At 34.9% G+C, this 15464-nt stretch overlaps 1 protein-coding gene across 3 annotated transcripts; it reads left to right on the top strand.

Moving 5' to 3' along the window:
• Positions 1–442: 442 nt before the first annotated feature.
• On the top strand, positions 443–8748 carry LOC118054795 (uncharacterized). Of its 3 annotated transcripts, none has more exons than XM_035066503.2 (8): positions 444–610; positions 710–920; positions 994–1117; positions 1645–1991; positions 2122–3913; positions 5737–5990; positions 6838–6928; positions 8012–8748. In XM_035066503.2, the coding sequence occupies exons 1-7, from the start codon at positions 546–548 to the stop codon at positions 6913–6915; spliced, it is 2871 nt and encodes a 956-aa protein (XP_034922394.1). In that variant the 5' UTR covers positions 444–545; the 3' UTR covers positions 6916–6928; positions 8012–8748. The 3 variants fall into 3 exon arrangements, with proteins under 3 accessions (XP_073268489.1, XP_034922394.1, XP_034922393.1); XM_035066502.2 differs by lacking the exon at positions 8012–8748 and adding an exon at positions 7617–7890; XM_073412388.1 differs by lacking the exons at positions 6838–6928; positions 8012–8748 and having other exon boundaries at positions 443–610; positions 5723–5927.
• Positions 8749–15464: the final 6716 nt, after the last annotated feature.

Raw genomic sequence — 15464 nt, forward strand, 5'->3', positions numbered from 1 at the left:
CACTCAATGTCACATAACAAAATAGAAGGACAAAATCCCAACAGAACCATCCATTATCAAAAGAATAAAATGTATTAAATACATACCATGTGACTCAGTAATAAAAATTAGAAATTAAAATGTTTTTTATTTTATTTTATATATAGTCTCAAGTAAAAATCCCTTGGTTGTTAATATTGATATTTATTGAAAATTTACTTAATTATTAATTTTAAAATTTATGAAAATAAATTGAATTACGTGAAACTAATCCAAAAAGCTTAAGTGAATAATAATAATAAAAAAAAAAAATCAGCAGAGGGGCAAAATCCTTAAATAGAGAACAATATTGGAATGTGCTTGGGAGTGGGATGCCCTCTCAAAAGTCAAAACACGAACGACGCGTATCTCTTCTCCCGTCAAACAAAAAAAGAAAATAAAAGGGAAGCGATATTCGGGATAAAAAAAAAAAAAAACACACCCAGCCAGTCAGTCAGCGAGCGCACTATTATTTACTTTGTTTTGTTCGCTGCCCGTCTCTCCTCCCCCGTTTCGAAAAACAAAATATGGAGAAAATGAGAGAAGAAGTAATCAGCTCTGGAGGGACCATGGATCCAACTCCTGCTGCCAGGTATGCTCTTTCTCTTCTCTCCAATTTCTTTTTTTGACTATTTTTGCTCCTGTTTTCTTTTGTTAATTAAAAATTAGGGTTTTGAATTTTGTTTGTTAGCTCTGCTGGGGCATCCTCACCACCAAATTTAGGACATAATTATAATAATAACTCAAAAGCAGTGTCAGTATGGACAACTTCATTAAGCACAAGTGCTGGTGGCTCTGCTCTCGGCTCTTCTTCTAGGCCTTCCTGCAGGCCATGGGAGAGAGGGGATCTGTTGAGGCGTCTGGCTACTTTTAAGCCACCCAATTGGTTTGCAAAGCCTAAGGTGCTGCTTTTTCTTAACTTGATCCATTTTTTCTTCAAGGGATCTGACCGTTTCTTTTTCTCATGTCTTGCAGATTGCTAGTTCACTGGCTTGTGCTCAGAGAGGCTGGACGAACATTGATATTAATCAAATTGCATGTGAAACATGTGGTGCACACATGACTTTTGTTTCATTATCTTCATGGACCCCTGCTGAAGGTCAGATTTTGTAATCTTCAACTGCTTTATCTGTCAACATTACAATACATATCTGAGGACATTCAAAATATGGAAACTAAAAGCTGTTGCTTAGGGAGTTGCATTGATCTATCGAACTCTGTTTTCTTTCAGTCTTTAATGTAAAAGGGAGAAAGAAGTAGAAGATAGTTTAGGTAAAAAGGGAAGTGTAAAAGGGACATGTGTTGTATCATGAGAAAACAAGTAATTTGGTAACATAAAGTAGGTAATTTGATGAAGCTTGTAGTGATCAAATTTTTGTTCTACAATGCTCAAGAAAATTGGGGTGGTCTTTTCAATACTAGGTCTAGCTTTGGAATGCCATGGTTTGCATGCGATCCGCATGTTGCATCTTTCCATGTTTCTTTTACATTTAATTGCAATACCTGTTGATGTCTCCATTTGATCAATGCTTATTTGATCATTAATTAAGGATTAGAGCAACTGTCTGTTGCTGACATAATGGTACTCTTTGTTTTCTCTTTTATTTTGCAATTTTGGGGATGAAGTTGAAAGTGCTGCTGAAGCCTTTGCCAAGCAGCTGGATGTTGGCCACCAAGCCACCTGTCCTTGGAGAGGAAACAGCTGCCCTGCAAGCTTGGTGCAGTTCCCTCCAACTCCACAGTCTGCCCTAATTGGAGGATACAAAGATAGATGTGATGGACTCCTGCAATTTCAGTTTCTTCCCAGCATTTCTGCATCTGCAATTGAGCTGATGCGGGTTTTGCGGGGACCACTGGTTGACCGCCTTCTATCACAATCACAGAATTTTATCGCTGGAGAAGGTGATTTCAAATCAGAATGCATAGCAGGACTTGAAACCACTAGAGATGGAGCATTCTGTTTCTATTCTCGGGTAGGATTCTCTCATGCTCTATTGCTTGTTGTTAAGTTACGGACTCATTATTTTGTGCTATAAATTCTATGCTTGTGTAGTGCTGATTACATCTGTTACATCTTACAATACTTGTGGGGTTTTCTGGCAGGCTCAAAAGCTCATAAGTCTATGTGGATGGGAACCCAGATGGCTTCCAAATGTTCAAGACTGTGAAGAAAATTCTGCTCAATCAGCTCGAAATGGGTGGTCTTTTGGCCCTGCACAGGCCCAGGTCCATCTTTCACATGATCTTGGACCAAGCAAGAAAGCACACTCTGCTTCTGCAAAAAATGACACTGGAAAGAACAAAGTTTTTGCTGTTGATTCTAGATGTGATTCCAGGTCACCTTTATTAGATTGTAGCTTATGTGGTGCTACTGTCAGAGTATTGGATTTCTTGACTGTTCCTCGACCTGCTTGTTTTGCTCCCAACAACATTGATATTGCTGATACAAACAAAAAAATGACGTTGACACGTGGAGCAAGTGCAGCCAGTGGGATTAGTGGTTGGGTTGCTGCTGATGATACTGAGAAAGATCAGATTGAAGACCGCGATGAAGTTGCAACTACGGACAAGGGAAAATTGCTGCTAAACTCAGAAGTTGATTTGAATCTTACAATGGCTGGGGGTTTATCTTTTACTCAAGAGGGCCGAACAACAATGCCTGAGAATATTCTAGACGCAGACATGGGAAGGGACTTAATGATTGGTCAACCTTCAGGAAGCGAGGTCGGTGAGCATGCAGCTTCATATGAATCACATGGACCAAGTTCTCGTAAGCGGAGCTTGGAAATAGGTGGCAGTTCAGATGATAGGCCACAATTGATTATGCAGCGAGCTGATAGTATAGAGGGAACTGTCATTGATCGAGATGGCGATGAAGTCACAGATGGGCAACAATTTTCAGCAGGGCCTTCAAAACGTGCTCGTGATTCAGATTTTTTTGATACATATTGTTCACCATATCAGAGAGATTCATCTGGTGCTGGTCCTAGCCATTCAGTGGGTCTTCAAGTCTTTGCTGATGGAAACAGAGCTGCTTCATTTCGTCAAGGAAGTGATCAAATTGTAGGGATCCCATCGGCTAGAGATTCAACACGTGCATCATCTGTCATTGCAATGGATACAGTTTGTCACAGTGCTGATGATGACTCCATGGAAAGTGTTGAGAATTACCCTGCAGATATTAATGATGTGCATTTCCCCTCTTCTAGTACATATGGCAATTTGGACATGAATGAGACATCAGAACTGAATAATAGCAATCAAGCCCAGCAAAGCATTGGAAATTTCCAACCTGTTGCTGAAGTAGCTCCGGGAGAAATGGGTGTCAGCAGTACGAATGACGGTGAAGAAATTTTCAATGCAGAAACAGTTACTGCTCAAGCGCGGGATGGTTTTAGTTTTGGGGTTAGTGGAGGGAGTGTTGGTATGTGTGCTAGTCATGAAGCTGAAATTCACGGGGCTGATGTTTCTGTGCACAGAGCAGATAGTGTTGTTGGGGACTTGGAACCCAGAATAGAAGATGCCGAAAATCAAGGTCAGACTGGCGAATCTGCTCCTGATCCTGGGTTGATGGATGAGATCGTTCCTGATGAAATAAATAGGGAAGATCCTCGTGGTGATAGCCAGGAGATGCTGTCTCGATCCGTGGAAAGAGCTGACAGTGGCTCAAAAATAGATGGTACGACAAAGGCTGAATCAGTTGAAAGTGGCAAAAAGGCAAGCCAAAGCGGCAAGTTAGCACTAGATAACAATTCACATCCCTCTATGTCTTGCAATGCAAACATCTATTCAGGCTATGGAACAACCAACAAAGGGGTTTCAAAGGGTGGAAAATCATCATCTGTTAACAACTGTCCATGCGCAGAATCTGATTATGCAGTCGCCAATGGGATAGGTAAGTTATTACCTTTTTTTAGCTATCATATTGAATGCCTCTTTTTTGGGACACAGCTCCTTTTATAGAATGCTGAAAATATCCCTGCATTGTGTTTACTTGTGAAGTGGAATTTGTTATTGGGGTTGGTAATAACTGTATCATATAGAATGTACAAAGGAGCTGAATTCCTTGGCTTCCAGTGAACTATGATCTACAATTTGATATCAGGATTTTGGACTTGTGAGTCACATTGTCTAGCTCCATATTCTGTTCTTTAAAGCACCTTGAACATTACTTTTTTTTTTTTACATTCATTGGTTAAGAATCTCTTGGTGATAGCTTGCATGTAAAGCGTTTACAATAATAATGGTCATCTACAATAATAGAGAATTGATGAAGGGTTCTGGACAAATTATTGAAATACATGGTTCTGCCTCTCCCCTGCTTGTTTCTATTCTATTCATCTATTTCTTTCTCTCTTGGTGTTGATACTCCTATATAGCTTAATGTAGCTGGAAACTCTTGGATTTGAATTGGCTGTGGGAGAAAGGGGGAAAAAAGAATAAACTAAAATGTTGATTGATATAAGACAGTAGTTTAGTTTTGTCAAGACTTGTAAAGTGTTTTATGGCTGGTTGATTAAGATAGTTTAGTCTGTTTCAAATACTATGCCATGGCAATTACAACATGACTGTAATTTGACTAACATTTCAATGCTATTGAAGTAAAAAATCCTCTTTCTAGAACACTATCTTGTCATGCTGCTCAACTTTAATCCTCAAAACAATTTACTGTGTTTGTTTCTTTTCAACGGTATGAGATGTTTGCTTTGTTGATGACATTCATATTGTCCATTTATCTCTTGACAATTCCGACTCATCATTGCATCTGTTATAAAAACTTGATGACAAGTAGGATTTGTTTGCAAAATCCGGTGACAGGTTGGTAAATTCACCATGAAATTTCTTTTACCTAAAACATCTTAAATAGAAAATGATTTCAAGTCTTATGAAATTGGCTAAGAGCAGAAACTAGTCATGCACAGCGTCAGGTAAACTGAATAAGGTTTTTATAACTTGAGGGTGGGTTTGGGAATCATGATTGCTTGCCTCGACTTCTGAGAGATAAATAATTGCATCTTCTCTTTTCCTGTTAGCCCTTGGAAATTTTGCCACTTTTGAAACAAATAAAATATTCAATGGAGTTTTATGTTCCATTGAGTGGGAAAAAAATGCTATTTGAGCCCATCAATCTATCTGATACCATTCATGATAGTTATGGGTTCTTGTCGGTGATTTTCTACCCTTCTAGAATTGACCCTGCTGCTTAGCATGTTGCTTTTAACCATGTAAGTTGTTATTTATAATAGCAGTAAGAAGATAAATGAACTGTTCATGTGCATAATATTTCTATGACATGGTTCTCTTTTTTCATCGTTGGCTGACTTTCCTGTCTGACCTGGAACTTCTTTCACCACCAAGTCTTTATTGATTGCTAAAATCATTATCCCTGTATTGCATGCTCTATATTGAAACATGGGATTAGATGGAACATGATTCGATGCTGACTGGTACTGGCTCATGCACCACTATTTAGTCTTTGAGGTGGTATAAATGATCAAGCCTTTTTTGAAACTGTGGCTCCTCTGCTTCTTATTTCCCTAGTTTATGTGATATTCATTTCACTCTGGAGATGAGAATTTTCCTGTGATTTCTTTCCTTGCTCTTTCTTATTACTTAAAATGAAAGCATCCTTCCGTGGCGATTTTAAATTTTGAAGATGTTACTTCTTTGTGCTCTTCCATCTATTGTCCCCATTTTATCACAGCACTTGATTCTCAGGGCCTCCAAAAGGTGAAAGCAATTATGAAGAAGCTATAGAATTTGATCCAATTATTCATCACAACAAGTTCTGCCCATGGGTTAATGGAAATGTTGCTGCTGCTGGCTGTAGTAGTCGTGGTTCTGGCAGCAATGCTGATACTGCTGCGCTCTGTGGGTGGCAGCTGACTTTGGATGCATTGGATGCGTTACGGTCATTGGGGACTATGCCAATTCAAACTGTACAGTCCGAGTCAGCTGCATCTCTGTATAAGGTTAGAAATACTCTGAAATTCTTTTCTATTTGAGCAGAATTAAATAAAGTACTCTTGAATGGTAACTTAATGGAGCAGTCTCACTAGCTCTGGATGCTGAATCTATTTCCCAGTTTCTGTTAAAAATTTATGAAATATCTGTTTTCTTGTTTTGCAACAATGTACAAAATTATGTGTCTTAACTTTATGCCACAGGACAATGCAAGGAGAAGAGAATTCATTTCAACCTTGAGATATTATTTAAATATGCAGGGAAATAGAAAAAAATTGGACTAGTAGTATTCGTGGTAGAAGTAACAGATAACTGATGTTCATACTTTTTAGATGAAAAATGTTGGGTTTGGGTCAAATTCCATAATCAAACTTGTTTGTCCATGTGAATTTTTTTTCCGATTGTCAGTTGAGTCTTCATTTATAACAAGACGCTTCCTTTTGCTAGATTTTTGGTGATAATGTAATATTCTTCGAAATGGTGGACAGTCATTGATTCTTATTGTGATGACAGTTTCTACCTGCTATCTGGATTTAATATTGATCCTCACTGCACAATCTTCGGATTGCATTTTCTCATTACCCTTTGTTGTAAAAGGGCATGTGATGTGAGGTTAGATTTTCATGTGTTATAATGATATTAATACCAGGGTTTATTGCTACTTGCATCGCCTCCTCCCTACTGCTCCCAATAGGGGAAAAGCAGCAGCTCTTTCCTAAAACTGCATGAATGCTGTCATCTTTGTTTTCATGGATTCTTTTCCTTTATGTTTTCCTTTTTAATTTTGAATTATGTTGTTTACATTTTCATATTTTTGGTGCTTGACATGCACATGTCATAATTTTGTTTCTGCAGGATGATCACCACACTCCTGGTCAAAAGCTCCTTGGACGGCATTCTATGAGCAAAAGCCATGGGCAACATTTAGATTAATCTAATAGCAAAGGTACTTATAGCTAGTTATGTCAGTTAGATTTCATTGCTTCAATGCCCATAGCTTTCTGTGTTCATGTTCTGCCTTTTCTAAAAAGCTTCATGCTAGATTTTTATTTATTTATTTATTATGATCTCCATTAAATTCTTTTTTGACAAATCTGCCTTCTCTCTTATTCTCTCTCTTGTTTTCTGGTTTGGAGTATCCTCTTTGCCTTTCCTGAACGCTATTCCCTCCTCTGGGGTTTGGTGTCTTCTCTTTGTTTCCCATTAAGACTAAAGCTTCCTCCCCCTATTTAAATGTGTTATTCTATTAAGTGAGCACCAAAGATGGTGACTATTGGTCCCTTTTCATTTCCCGAGCAAAAAGATGCTGAGTGGAACCTGTAAAAGTTTCACCATCTCCTTATTTCCAGTATCACCATCTCCTCTTCCCGCTGTAGATTCATGTGCACCACAAAATTGGGAAAATGAAAGAAACATTGGTTTCATGTATAGAGAGCATTTGTGGGTGAAATAAGATGTGTTGGCTTTAATTGCATTACCTATATGTTCTTAGGTGAGAGCGTGAGGCAAACAGTCAATTTTATGCTCCGGAAACCTCATCTAACATGAGCTGTCTTTTGTGCGAATTCATTACTCTTAAGAGCATGGATAACTAACTTTTATCACGCACTATTTGTTATGCCATTGTTGTGTAGGACTAAAAGTGCATCAATATTGAAAGTATCTCAGGAATCTGTTTTGCTAATTGGCTTTGGAGCTGGTGCTGGTGAAATTTATAGCAGTCTATTCTTTCCTGTATCCTCAATTTTTTCTTCCTTCGTAACTGTTTAGTAATTTATTGATATTTCAAGAAATTGAGAACGTAGTTTTATGTGGTACAACTTCTTGTATGCTTTCATAGTTTGTCCCTTGTTGTCGCTACTCGAGTTGATCTGCAATGTGACAATGAATAATTCTCCCTTGTTTGTATATTTGTTTCTAGTGGCCTCAATTCCTGCTTTGGTTTCTCAAACCAAAGGTTTGGAAATCATGATGTTTCAAAAGTTGTGATCATTTGTTTTTACAAATCTCACTTTAGCATTTCTATCAGGTTCAGCTGCTGGAGTACCTTTTGTTTTCCTCGTCCTATTTATGGAAGGATTTTTTGAATTTAGACTACACAACTGGCAATCCCTTTTCCTTTCGTTCCCCCACCATCCCATACCAAAATAAGTTTCGCTTAACTAGAGTTAGAAAAGACTTCTTTAACATCTCTCTTTCTTGTTTCTCAACCTAGTTGCTGCCTGTGGTTGCCATTGGGATTTAGGTTCTATGCACTGCTGGTACTGGTAACTGGTTTGCTTTTAAGGTGATCAGAAATATATGATGATGCTATCATCTTGCCAACCGATGAACTTTTCCAACAGAAGGTGATTGTGTTTTTTTTTATTTTCTCTCGCTTCTTACTACTTTTCTCGGACAAGGAAGACACTAATGTGAAAATTACGGAAGTTGAAGCAGCTTACAAGGGGAATGGTTTCCTTTTGGTTTCTTAAATGGATCGGACGAATGTTGGGAGGCTCAAGCTAAAGAATCATTGGGATAATCGCGGCTCAGAGAAAGCAGCACCACAGGATTGTATGGTGAATGTTAGCAGGAAAAAGTTAGTGCAAGTTTTTCGTGGTTAAATTTGATAATTCCCCATTCAATTCTTTTAAAACCTCAATCTCACGCAGGGTAGATATGGTTATGGTGGGATGTGATTTCCAACAAAATAGACTGGAATCCTAAAGACATTTCTTTCAAATAAAATCATCAAAACCAAATGGCTTCAACATCAGAGAATGGCTGGCCGAATCTTGAAAAAGGCATCAAAATTTAGCTATTTCAATATTATGAAGTAAAATAATTATAATTAATCAGGCCAAGCCTAAAAAGAACTCCAAAGAAAATTTCTATTTTAATTATTTTTCTAGTTAAATTTGGTTTTTAATTATTTATTTTCTATTTAGTTTATGGTTTTTAATTTAGCTAGTATTTTACTATTTATAAATTCTAATGCTAGATAGATTCTATTAATTACATAAAGGATTTTAGGACTCCTATAAATAAGGACTAGTTTATTTAATAGAGATTCAAATTATTATTTGGATTCAATAAAAATACTAGAGAATTATTTCTAGATTTCTCTACAATTAGGTCTAACCTTAGGGTTTAAAAACCTTAGTTTTATTTTTGCTATACGCTATATCAGGTGGTATCAGAGCGGATCAAAATCTGGATCGATGATGAGCCTAAAGAGAATTGTAAGGTAGATAGTGGCATCCATCCCCGTTATGGAGATTAGGGGAGACGACCATTTAGGATCAGCTAGATTGTCATTCAATAGTGATGATAACTTTAGAGGAGTGAGTGCAAAATTTGTTTGGCAACATCAAAGCTAGATTTGATGGCCTTACATCCAAGCTTGAGGCATTAGGGTTGTACATAAATATGAACTGCAAAAAAAGAAAGGCACACGTTGAGGATGATGCTTGCCCCTGAACCAGTTCATGCAAATCCTTGTGGTCATTATGACTGAGTATTCATCTAATAAAGAAGATTAAGGTAGAGTTGCTAGAATTAATAAGTATAATCAAGACTACTAGATGAAGGTTGAGATGTTTTCTTTTTTATGGTGATTTAGGAGTTGAAAAGTTTATTGATTGGTAAGTTGAAAGTGGTCGATTTTATGAGTACAAAAGAATTTCAGAATTGATAATGGTAATATTTGTAGGGTTTAAATTGAAGTGTGAGGCTTTATTTTGGTAGGATAGGCTCTATTAAAGGTTAGGAGGCGAGAGGATAGAAGATTTGTTGAGACTTTGGAGCGGATAAAGCAATTGTTGAAAGGTAGATTTTTGTCTTTTGATTATGATCAACTTTTGTTCCATAAGTATTAGAAGTGTTCCCAAGGTTTTTGAACTTGTATGAATATACAACAAAATTCTTGTGCCAAGCTGAGATAAATAATCTACATGAAAACTGATGGGAAATAAGTTGCTAGATACATAGGGGGACTGAAACTTGCCACTAGAGATATAATTGGGTTTCAAATGTTGCTAAATGTTATTGAAACACGAGATATAACTTTAAAGGCATAGATGTTGATATAAGAGAGAACCAATATGAGATTTGATTACCAAAAAGGGTTTCTATCATGGAACCTTGGTTTACACCTATTGAGAAGGGTAAGCTGCCAAAGACAAATAGTCAATCTAGGCAAGCTAACGTAGACTCCAACTATGATAAAAATAGGCCCCAAGAAAATCCTTAACCAGAAAAGAGATAATCCCTATGTTAAGTTTCTCCTATAAAGATTATAAATACAATTAGAAAAGGCATAGATCCAATGTATATTCTAATAAGAAGCTTGAGAATGTCGATGAATATGAGGATGAAGAGTATAAAAAAAGTATAAAATTATATCTAGATGAGTGTTGTGAACTTGATAATGAGGGTGAGTATGAGGGTGATAATGGTTAAACTTATATGGTAAGACGTTTATTGCTACCACAAAAAATTGATGATGAGACACAATGACACAAGCTTTTCTCATACTAGGTGCACGATAAAACAACAATTTTTAATCTTATTATTGAAGTGATAGTTATGATAATATTATTGGTAGGGAAACAATTTTTGAATTGGGTTTGAACATTGAGAAACATTTTGAACCTTACACTATATGTTGAATTAAAAAGATATAAAAGGTAACATTAACTGAAAGATGCAAGTATAAGGATGGAGTTTATTATGATGTAATTGATATGAATGCTTGTGACTTGTTGTTTGGTAGGCCATGACAGTATGAAGTGAATGCATTGGCATGAGGGATGAAAAAAAATTTATTTATTTGTTAAGGATATAATTAATTTCACTTTGATATATCTGAAAGGAAATTCTCAACCAAAAGTTTAAAAGGCTAGAAAAAAGGTATTCCTTACTATTACCCAATCTTTGTCAGAAATTGAGACAAATTTGAAAGAGTCGAAGGAAATAAATGCTTTAATTATGAAGTCCTTGTTATTTGAAAAATAACAAGGCAATAAAGGCCCCATAATTGTTAAGTCTATATTGGAGGAGTTTCAGAAATTTATTTTAGATGAGTTACCTTTTATGCCTGATATCAGATACCAAATTGATGTAATACTAGGGGCTAGTCTTTCAAATTTTCCTCATTACAAGATGAGCTTAAAAGAGAAGGAGATTTTGAGGGAGTCATAAAAGAAGAATTGTTGAAGAAAAGGTTGATTCAAGAGAGCTTAAGTTCATGTGTTGTCCTTGCTTTATTGACACAAAAAAGGTAGTTGACATATGTGTTGCACCATTAACAAAATCATAGTGGGATACAAGTTTCCAATTTCATGATTGGATGCATGCTAGATCAAATGTATGGTGTATCAATCTTTTCAAAGATTGACTTGATAAATGAATACCATCAAATTAGAATTTTATTAAGGGATGAGTGAAAAATGTCTTTTAAGATAATGGATGGATTATGTGAGTGGTTAGTGATGCCATTTAGGTTAACAAATATGTAACACCCTCAAATTATAATGTCATGAAATCTCAAACATTTCAAAACAAGTCAGCTTATTTTGTTACTGCCCAGTCAGCAATTCATAATAGAAAAGGGGCTGACATGTTTTTTTTTTTTAATGGTAAATTACCATTTGACCCTTAATAAGTCTTTTTGCTTCCATATGACGGTCTTTATTCTTTGATAGCATTACCGAGCTCCGTTCATCCTAAAATTTTAACCAGATTTTATTTAATATATTTTAAGGTTTCTCATAAAATTTCAGCTCAATCTGATGGTCGGATTTAAAATTACGTCCAATAATGTAAAACTAGTCAAATTATGATTTTTCGTCAAATTTCAGAAAAAACATGAGAAGTTAAGAGAAAAACAAGAAAAAGTGAGAGAGAGCTTTGAAACTTGTAAGATTGAAAGACTTGGACCATTAAATTAAGGAAGAATCAAGTGAAGGAAGATATAATAAAGGTGAGGAGGGCTGGACACACTAAGAGGAGAAGAAAAGTTGGGAGAACTTAGATTGGTAAGCATGAAAAGTTTAGATTTTTACTTGAATGAAGTGTTTTTGGGTCTATTTGAATAAGTTATCAAACAATGACAATTAAATTTGATTTAATTTCTCATAATCTTGATTTTTTTTAAATTAGGGTTCTTATGAGAATTTGGGGATTTTGAGAAAACTAGTAAACATGATGGAATTGAGGTAGAATATTGTAGAAATAGTGAATGTAAGTAGTAATTAAGAAAGAAATTGAATAATTTTGAAAAAAAGAACTTGTGATTAAGGATGAGGAAATATAGGAATGAGGTTTTGATTGTTTTATGTTTGAGAAATGATGTTCTTTATCTTATTTGAAGTATTTAAAATATCAACAAGTGAAAGAAAAAAAAAAACATCATAAGAATGTGAAAAGAAGGAATAAATAAATAGTAGGAAAAGTTCATGGGGGAATTCTTTAAGTGAGTTAAAAGAAGAAAATTGATTAAAACTATATATTGAAAATGAGGTGACAAATGAATGAAAATTTGGTGTAAACCCCAATTAAATAAAAGATATTACATGCTTTAAATTTAGGCACATAGGAGAAATGATAATGGATTAATAATGTAGTGCAATTCTGATTGATTCAGGAGTTGTACCGGGAGCAGGGCATCAGGCAGGAGGAGCTGGGCCATCCCGAGCAGACGGTAAGTGATTCATCACTTTCATTTAAAATTCAAAGTTTCATTATTAGTTATGAGTTGTTTATGCCATATTGATATGGAAGAAGTAAATGAAGAAACTATTAGTTTGTATGAATTACTGGTCAGTATAGAATTACCGGTTGGTATGGAATTACCGGTTGTATTGGCTATTGATAGAAAATAGCCAGATGTTGGGTAATTCGTATGGAATTACCGGGTGTATAGGCTATTGATAGAGAATAGCCAGATGTTGGGCAATTCGTATGGAATTACCAGTTGTATAGGCTATTAATAGAGAATAGTCGAATGTTGGGTAATTCGTATGGAATTACTAGGTATATTGGCTATTGATAGAGAATAGCCGGATGTTGGGTAATAGTTGGCTATTTATGAAGGTTAGCCGGGTTTGAGGTAAACTTTGTGAATTACCAAATTAAGAATTAAGCAATGAGTGTTGGTCACAGAGGTCCTATAAGTAAAGGATTAATAAATTATGAATGGGTTCTTAATGTTGATATATAACAAGTTGGTGATTGAAAAAAAAAAATTGATATAATTTAAAATACATCGAGCATATTCATGAGGCTTATGAATAAGGTTTTGTGACCTTTTATAAATAAATTTGTTATGGTTTATTTTGATGATATTCTTGTGTTCAGTCATAATGAAACAAATCATATTGAGCACTTAAGAAATGTTCTTAAGGCGATACTAAAAAACAAGTTGTATGTGATGTTGAAGAAGTGTAGCTTCATGACCAACAAATTGTTATTTTTGGATCTTCAAATAAAAGTTGATGCAGAGAAAGTGAGGGCAATTCATGATTAGCTCACACCTAAGACAATTAGTGATATGTAGAGTTTTCATAGCTTAACTATTTTCTATAAAAAAAATTATTTAGAATTTTAGTAGTAATATGACACTAATCAATAAATGTTTGAACAAAGGGAAGTTTAATTTAGTATGAGGAAGAAGAACATAACTTCACTTTAATAAATGAGAAGTTACGCAATGCTCTTGTACTTGTTTTACATAACTTTAACGAGTTATTTGAGGTTGAATGTGATGCTTGTGGAGTGGGTATTGAGGGAGTTCTTTCCTAAGAGAAACATCTTATAGCATTTTTCAGTGAGAAGTTGAATGAAGTTTGCTTGAAGTAGTCACCTATAATAAAAAAAAACTCTATGATATAGTGATAGCTTTGAAAATTTAAGATCATTATTTAATTAATAAAGATTTTATCTACATTCAGATCATGAAGCTTTGAAGTCTTTGAATAGTAAAAGAAAATCAATACGAATATGATGACCAAGTGGATTACATTCCTTTAGAAGTTCAATTCTAGTCTGAAGCACAAAGTTGGAATTTAAAAAAAAATGGTTGATATATTAAGTAGACGAGTTGCCCTACTAACAACTTTTCATAGTGAGATTTTATGTTTTTAGTGTCTAAAAGAGTTGCAAATTGAAGATGTTGATTTTCAAAAGATATGATATAAGTGTTCTAATGGTTGAGTTGATTGAGATTTCTATATACATGATGGTTACTTAATGAAAGGTGATCGATTGTGTATCCCTCACACATCCTTACATGAGAAATTGATTCGAGACTTGCATAATAAAGATTAAAAAGCCTTGGAGGAAGAGACAAAATAATGTCAGCTTTGGAGGATAAGTATTACAAGCCTCAGATAACTAAGGGATAATCACAAAACACTTTTTTATACATGTCTTTACCTGTACCTAAAAATATTTGAGAAAATATTTTCAGGAATTTTATGTTAGGTCTTCCACAAATTCACTAAGAAATAGATTATGCTTTTGTTGTGGATATATATTCAAAGATGACATATTTTATATCTTGCAAAAAGACTACGAATGCAATCAGTGTAGCTAAGCTATTTTTCAGGGACATAAAGAGGTTACACGATGTTCTAAAATCCATCACGTTTGATAAAGATCCCCGATTTCTTAGTCATCTTTAGCTAACTTTATGAAAGATATTGTATTCCTTTTTGAAGTTTAACAATACTACTCATCCAAAAACTAATGGTCAAACAGAGTCTCTAAATAGAACTTTAGGCAATCTGATTCATAACATTTATAGAGGGAAACCTAAATAGTAGGATGTTGTATTAGCTTAGATATAATTTTTTTTTAAATAGTTCCAAGCATAGTGTTACTAGCAAGGCAACATTTAATTGTGCACATGAAGCCTCCAAATCATGTACTTGATTTACATTCATTGCTTAAATCTATTGGGTTTAGCAAGTCAACAGAGAATCTGGTTGAACAAATGGAAGCTAAGCATCAAGAGATCATGAGAAAACTAGAAGGATCAATTGCTAGAAATACGCATGAAGAAAAAAAGCATAGGCTAGTTAAATTGTTTAAAAAAGGAGACATGGTCATGGTTTTCTTGTGCAAGAAGAGGTTTCCATTTGGCACTTATAACAAGTTGAGGATGATGAAGTATGGTCCATATATAAGGTGCTAAAAACAATTAATGATAATACTTATGTTATTGATCTTTCAAATATCATAGATATATCAAAGATTTTTAATGGTGTTGACCTTTATGAGTACTTTCTAGATACCAAACTCAACTCGAGAATGAATTTTTTTTAAGTAGAAGAGACTAATGTAGAAAAATTATCCTAAGAGTTTTTCTAGACCAGGTTGACAGGGTCAGGTCTAAAAAAAAATCCTCATAGAAACTTGAAAGCATCTTATATGACGCCCAAAGTTACTATTTTTTTAATTTTAATTATTTTCCTAATTAATTTTAGATTTTAATTATT

Source organism: Populus alba, chromosome 11 (assembly GCF_005239225.2).
Source record: "Populus alba chromosome 11, ASM523922v2, whole genome shotgun sequence".
Taxonomy (NCBI): domain Eukaryota; kingdom Viridiplantae; phylum Streptophyta; class Magnoliopsida; order Malpighiales; family Salicaceae; genus Populus; species Populus alba.

Excerpts from the sequence above, each read along its gene's own strand:
- LOC118054795 (XM_035066503.2), top strand. The coding sequence starts at position 546 with ATGGAGAAAATGAGAGAAGAAGTAATCAGCTCTGGAGGGACCATGGAT. Across the intron at positions 921-993 it reads ATTGGTTTGCAAAGCCTAAG|ATTGCTAGTTCACTGGCTTG; the intron begins GTGCTGCTTTTT and ends CATGTCTTGCAG. Across the intron at positions 3,914-5,736 it reads TGCAGTCGCCAATGGGATAG|GGCCTCCAAAAGGTGAAAGC; the intron begins GTAAGTTATTAC and ends CTTGATTCTCAG.